General features: G+C 34.9%; 1 protein-coding gene across 1 annotated transcript in view; it reads left to right on the forward strand.

The window, feature by feature from the left end:
- The first annotated feature begins 289 nt into the window (after positions 1-289).
- The window catches only part of LOC137410625 (chorion-specific transcription factor GCMa-like), a 14,720-nt gene continuing 6,975 nt past the window's right edge, over positions 290-8,034 (forward strand). The window contains exons 1-4 of the mRNA XM_068096075.1: positions 290-401; positions 595-854; positions 3,843-4,026; positions 5,497-5,596. Coding sequence (XP_067952176.1) covers positions 342-401; positions 595-854; positions 3,843-4,026; positions 5,497-5,596 — 604 coding nt within the window. The 5' untranslated portion in view covers positions 290-341. The remainder of the gene's footprint in view (positions 402-594; positions 855-3,842; positions 4,027-5,496; positions 5,597-8,034) is intronic.

Below are 8,034 nucleotides of genomic sequence, written 5' to 3' on the forward strand. Positions count from 1 at the left end.
CAAATGTTTATTCAACGGTTTCTCCTCACTGCGGTTGACAGACTCTGTCCAGATGTATATGGCTAAAGAGGCTAGAATATTTTATTAGATCCAGGATCGAGCTGACCCAGTAGTTTGAGAGACAAATGGAGGCGATTGGTCAAACCTCTGTATTTAGTGGCAAATGAGGTATAATGAATATATAACGCGACTATCATGTACAATGGTTGGCGTGATCTAGGAAGTGACTTTACAGAAGAATCATCTGTTTGACGAAAATATGATGGTAGCAGTACTCGTAAAGGCATCGCTCAGATAAGTCGCAGTAAATTACGCCGTAGAAGGAGATTCGTGGCAAAAATATGAATTACAAACATAAAAAGCTCCTAATATGGGATCTGAAAGAGCTAGATTCCTTTTCGGTAAGTAATGAGCTGCATTTCTCTTCTTACTCTTACTCTTCATTTCCCTCTTTTTATATATTTCATGAGCTGCAGTTGATGGTACCAGGTAATTTGGCCTGCATAATATAGTTCGTTAGTCGAACCAGTAAATGAACACAGGGTCTGTGCTCAGATACCAGCTTTTGTTACAGTTGAAGTTATTATGTTGCAGCCGCAGTCCTTGACAGTAGAACCCTTCAATATGTGGCCAGCGGGGAATTGCAGTCACATCTACTCCGCCTCTCAGACGCAGGCCAGACGACACATATCCGGATGGGCGATGAGAAACACAAACAATCACAACATCAATATTCTCAAAAAGTCGTGTCTAGGAGTGCTAGTGTGCAGCAGGCGATGCCGCCGGTCTGACTCTAGTGTGGTGGCTGTCAGACCAGCCATATGTGACAAAGCTCGTCGCAAGCAGATAGGCAAGTATTGAACATGTCGCACGCTTAAACTCTTCAGGAGCCAGCATTGCTGCTGATGCTTATTGTAAATCTTTCAAATCTCAGAAAAAGTTAGAAGGTTGCAGCTAATAAACTTCAAGTTTCAGATGAGGAGCTATGACCAGTTCAAGCTTTAATCAGATCAAGTAAGAATCAGATCAAGTCATGATCAGATCAAGTCATGATAAGTTCAAGTCATGATAAGTGCATGTCATGATCAGATCAAGTCATGATCAGATCAAGTCATTATCAGATTAAGTCATTATCAGATCAAGCCATGATAAGTTCGTGTCATGATAAGTTCAAGTCATGATCAGATCCATAAAGCCACATTATTAACCTAATCAAGTTAATGAAAAATCTACCCGTGAACAACACAAAGAACTGCATTGCCACACAGTAGTTGTGCTATCCTCCATTCGCTTGTTTGTTGCCACCTACACAGTATCACTGCCATATCTTTTCTTTTATAAATAACTCTAAACCTTTATAACTATAACCTTTATAACTATAACCTTTATAACTATAACCTTTATAACTATAACCTTTATAACTATAACCTTTATAACTATAACCTTTATAACTATAACCTTTATAACTATAACCTTTATAACTATAACCTTTATAACTTATAACCTATAAACTCTAAAACTTCTAAAACCTTATAAAACTCTAAACCCTATCTCCCTAATACTATGGTAAAATTTAAGAGTTTTTACAACAAAAAGTCCCATTGATTTTTGTCTATTTATCAAACATACAAGCCTGTTTTACATTCTCAACAACGTGTCTGTGTTACTATTATACTGAGACAAGACCTCCATGTCTGTGTTACTATTATACTGAGACAAGACCTCCGTGTCTGTGTTACTATTATACTGAGACAAGACCTCCGTGTCTGTGTTACTATTATACTGAGACAAGACCTCCATGCTTTATCTTGACTAAGCTAAAAACCGCTTTATTTGCTCTTTATAAAATTTAAGCTGTGCATTAGCTGGTGTTACTTGGCATCCAGAAACTCACCGATATATATCCTTCCATACATATCAATCGTTATTTGGCAGTAACTTACATTCATCATGTACAGTAAGTTACTGTTAAATAACAGTAACTTACCGTACTTGCTGTGAATGTAGGTTACAATAACTTAGAGTACACAATAAATGTCTATTACTGAACATCATGAGCCAGCATGCTGAACGCAAATAATGTCTGTACTACACAAATCTACTTGCACTATAATCTACTTGTACTAGAATCTACTTGTACTATAACACACTTAGCGTCAATTAATAAAGTGACAACCAATATTTATATATATATAGATATGTATATATACTTATATAAATATATAAAATATAAATAATGTATTATAATAAATTATATATTAACTTGAAATATATTATAATATATAATAAACTATGTATCATATATTACACAATAAATTAATACACTATTATATATATTGGTATATATATCTTATATCTACATTTTGTATATATATACAAAATGTAGATGTAGATGCGTGCGTGTGGTGTGTGCGATGTGTATGTAACTCTGTATGTGTGCATGTGTATGTAACTCTGTATGTGTGCGATGTGTATGTAACTCTGTATGTGTGCGATGTGTATGTAACTCTGTATGTGTGCGATGTGTATGTAACTCTGTATGTGTGCATGTGTATGTAACTCTGTATGTGTGCATGTGTATGTAACTCTGTATGTGTGCATGTGTATGTAACTCTGTATGTGTGCATGTGTATGTAACTCTGTATGTGTGCATGTGTATGTAACTCTGTATGTGTGCATGTATGTAACTCTGTATGTGTGCATGTGTATGTAACTCTGTATGTGTGCATGTGTATGTAACTCTGTATGTGTGCATGTGTATGTAACTCTGTATGTGTGCATGTGTATGTAACTCTGTATGTGTGCATGTGTATGTAACTCTGTATGTGTGCGATGTGTATGTAACTCTGTATGTGTGCGATGTGTATGTAACTCTGTATGTGTGTGATGTGTATGTAACTCTGTATGTGTGCATGTGTATGTAACTCTGTATGTGTGCATGTGTATGTAACTCTGTATGTGTGCATGTGTATGTAACTCTGTATGTGTGCATGTGTATGTAACTCTGTATGTGTGCATGTGTATGTAACTCTGTATGTGTGCATGTATGTAACTCTGTATGTGTGCATGTGTATGTAACTCTGTATGTGTGCATGTGTATGTAACTCTGTATGTGTGCATGTGTATGTAACTCTGTATGTGTGCATGTGTATGAGCCTATTCTTAAAAAAGGTAGACTTATTATTATTTGCAATAAACGCTAGTAGGGAGTTGCTTTCTCATCATGAATAATACACTAACTAATTCCAAAAGAATAAACACACACTGGCTAGTATGCAAAATAACTAGTAGGCAGAAGGTTACTTCTATGTCTGAAAGCTATTCAAAATCCACAGCCATTGACTGCATCATAAATAACTATCTTCTTGTTTCGGTCATTCACTGTATTTCTTGAGCAACGGTAAGTTATAAAATAGAGAAATGGACGGCTAACATATATTTGACAATTTGATGAGGGCAAGGATGGGGAAGCATGACATAATGCTGAACTGCAGGCTTGAACACACAGCATATGAACACACAGCATATGAACACACAGCATATGAACACACAGCATATGAACACACAGCATATGAACACACAGCATATGAACACACAGCATATGAACACACAGCATATGAACACACACCAAATGCAACATGAGTTTACAGCCCTATTATTGCTTTTCAGTCGTTTGATAAGGTAAAACTAGTAAAACCTTGACACCTGATAAACAGAGAGAGGGAAGTGAATAAACAATAAATAGAGAGAGGGAAGTGAATTCGCTGCGCTGTTTTTCAAGCTTTGCAAGCTCTCACTATCAGTTCATCTCCTGTCTACACACTTATAAAACTTGCAGGTAGGAAGTGTCCAAATGCTTGTGGAGGGGTGCTGGTAATGCAGCAATGTAAAGGACACAGTGGCTATCCCGTTACCCATTTCTGGAGGCACCATGAAGACAAAGTTTTCTTTCTTGGAAAAGGCCATCATGACCACCCCAAACCAGAGCTCAAACTTTGTGCAGAGAAAAGAAAAGCATATATTAGGGTATGCTTTCTTTTGTTAATGGTACAAAGGTACTCACAAGTTCGATATATGCACACGATTCATAGCAGGGGAAAAGACCCATAAATATACACAGTTTGTGTTTACATTTGAAATTTTACATGCTTTCACCAGTCTACGAATGGCTTCAGAATTTATTAATTTATTGTACACAATCGTAAAGTTGTATCATCATTAGTTTAGATGTTATATATTATTACCTTATTTGTGTACAACCTACAAAACAAAGCCACAAGCGCTACAGTCACTCCGTATAGTAATAACATTGGTGTGGCTGAAGCCTCTGAAATTTATCCAGTTCTTTGTTAAGAATGTCGCAATCTTCTTGAAAACACAGAGCTATGAGGCGAGCTGGGAACGAGTTGGCACTCGCGTCCCAGTCACTTGTCAGAAATGCTGCTGGTACCATGATTTTGGTGTTACTGTTGACATCTAGTAACTATGTGATTTGGTCATAATTCGGTGAAATGACTTGCCTAATGTAAGCGCACTGATTTAGTCTTATTGCTGCCCATGACATCTCATATTTTATCCTTCCTGTGTTAAACACATAACTTCATTTCTGTTCGTAAAAAGTTGCTTCGTGGCCTTTTACCAGCTTTTTTGTATATGGTAGAAAAGTTACAATTTTGTATGCTGATTTAAAAATTGATGAGGAAAAAAGTTTGTATATATTTTATTAACTATAAATTACATGTGTATCTACCCTAGGGGTTAATACTATAAACCATAACCTATAAACTTTATTAACTATAACGATTACTATAAAATATAATTGGTTTGTATGCTCGTTGAACAGGTCCCATCTATAACATCAAACCATTGATTAAATAATAACCAGAGGATTATTGCTAAACTACAGGTAATAGTCGGTGTAGGTTTAGTATGGACCAAAAATAAGGGTTTACAATGGGCAAGAAGTTTTTGATGTTCAACTATGAAACAGACAAACAGTGATAAATCTTTTGTATATCGAGTATTTCCTCTGCTATTTATTACATCTAAACTTAATCAAAATTTTATGAATTAAAAAAAGAGAAAACAGTACCGGCACTTTTTTTTGCTCTAATGCTCAGCGACAGGAAGAAGAGACATCACTGTAGTGTGTATGCGCAATCACCAATTTTGTCGCTACAAGACTTATCAGACGACAGAGACTACAGTATATCGTGTGTCGGTATAAGACTTATCAGACAACAGAGACTTCAGTATATTGTATGTTGGTATAAGGCTTATGAAAGCACAGAGACTACAGTATATTGTATGTCGGTATAAGACTTATCAGACCACGGAAACAACAATATATTGTATGTCAGTATAAGACTTATCAGACCACAGAGACTACAGTATATTGTGTGTCGGTATAAGACTTATCAGACCACCGAGACTACAGCATATTGCGTCGTGGTAAGGAATAAACAGCCAGAAATATAAAAAATTTTCTTTCTGTAGGTACAAACGGGTAGAAGACCGGCAGGATCTGGGAATGGTCTGAGCAAACCAAGACTGACCACCTCTGAGACCAAAGAACTAAAGACCTGTCCAAAAATAGGTAAACTTGAGAGTACTTACGCTTGTCAATTGGTCAATATTACAAAAATATTACCTCTGTTGTGTTTAGTGTCATTTTATATGTTTTAAAAACAATTATTATTTTGCCAATTTTGTAAGCTCATTGAGATCATACCTTCTGCCAACTTCAATGACTTTTAAAATTTTTTAACAACTTTTACCACAAATATTAAGGACATGAGGACTGGAGGAATAGAGATGTCAAAGGTGTTTACATATGAGCAGCAACATTATTGTTAGAAGCTAACTGGTAGTTTAGCCTTCAGTCAATCTCAATCACTATACAGAAACAATCTACCACAGGTCTCTCGTCACATGATTGTTTATATTGCTCATACAATTATCTGTTAGTGCTACGGATTTACAATCAACGGTATCGAATATTATGAGATAAAAAAGTCGAACGACGACTATGCAACTTGTTCAGAGTTCAGAGTTCATGGCCACTCTTGACGTGGCAGTGAAAAATAAGGACCATGTGAGCTTGTTAAACACTCCTGCGTTTACAAGTGTTTGAGCAGTCTTATAGATCAGTAGATACACTTAGAGATGAAGCTATCTAGCTTATATTACGTTATAAATAAGAGTACTTGTACTTGTGCGTAGAGTTCAATGCATTCTGACATACTATAAGAACAGTACTAATACTAGTACTAGTAGTAATATCAGTGCTAACACTAATACTAGTATTAGTATTAGATCTAGTATTAGTGCTAATACTAGTACTAGTACTAATACTAGTACTAGTATTAGTATTAGTATTAGTACTAGTACTAATACTAGTACGTTGACAGTCCCATGGTGAGAAATCATAATGTGTAATAAATACGTGCACAATTATTCCAATGTGCTTCAAGGTGGTTGAATGGTGCAGTTGCTAGAGTAGCTAGCTGCAAAGCCTGATATATGAGTTCAATTCACGTACGATCCTTTTTTCTAACCTTTGAGGGTGGCTTCGGGCAGACGGATGAATGTACATGCCTCCTTATTATAGTAAAGGTTTGAATAACCTATGGAGTTGAAGCTATTCTAATATGTGCTTTGTTTCGGATTTGACAGCTCTAAATATCTGGACACATGAGCTCGTAACTCATAGCTCTTTATGTCACACACTTGTGTGACATATGTGTGACAGCATATGCCCATCTACTCCTTTAAACTTCATACACACATATATATCCCTTTAAACCTCATACACATATATATCCCTTTAAACCTCATATACACATATATATCCCTTTAAACCTCATACACACATATATATCCCTTTAAAACTCATACACACATATATATCCCTTTAAACCTCATATACACATATATATCCCTTTAAACCTCATATACACATATATATCCCTTTAAACCTCATACACACATATATCCCTTTAAACCTCATATACACATATATATCCCTTTAAACCTCATATACACATATATATCCCTTTAAACCTCATATACACATATATATCCCTTTAAACCTCATATACACATATATATCCCTTCAAACCTCATATACACATATATATCCCTTTAAACCTCATATACACATATATATCCCTTTAAACCTCATACACACACATATATATCCCTTTAAACCTCATATACACATATATATCCCTTTAAACATCATATACACATATATATCCCTTTAAACCTCATATACACATATATATCCCTTTAAACCTCATACACACATATATATCCCTTTAAACCTCATACACACATATATATCCCTTTAAACCTCATATACACATATATATCCCTTTAAACCTCATATACACATATATATCCCTTTAAACCTCATACACACATATATATCCCTTTAAACCTCATATACACATATATATCCCTTTAAACCTCATATACACATATATATCCCTTTAAACCTCATACACACATATATCCCTTTAAACCTCATATACACATATATATCCCTTTAAACCTCATACACACATATATATCCCTTTAAACCTCATATACACATTTATATCCCTTTAAACCTCATATACACATATATATCCCTTTAAACCTCATATACACATATATATCCCTTTAAACCTCATATACACATATATATCCCTTTAAACCTCATACACACATATATATCCCTTTAAACCTCATATACACATATATATCCCTTTAAACCTCATATACACATATATATCCCTTTAAACCTCATATACACATATATATCCCTTTAAACCTCATACACACATATATATCCCTTTAAAACTCATACACACATATATATCCCTTCAAACCTCATACACACATATATATCCCTTTAAACTTCATATACACATATATATCCCTTTAAACCTCATATACACATATATATCCCTTTAAACCTCATACACACACATATATATCTCTTTAAACCTCATATACACATATATATCCCTTTAAACCTCATATACACAT

The sequence above is a fragment of the Watersipora subatra genome, chromosome 1 (genome assembly GCF_963576615.1).
Source record: "Watersipora subatra chromosome 1, tzWatSuba1.1, whole genome shotgun sequence".
Lineage (NCBI taxonomy): Eukaryota > Metazoa > Bryozoa > Gymnolaemata > Cheilostomatida > Watersiporidae > Watersipora > Watersipora subatra.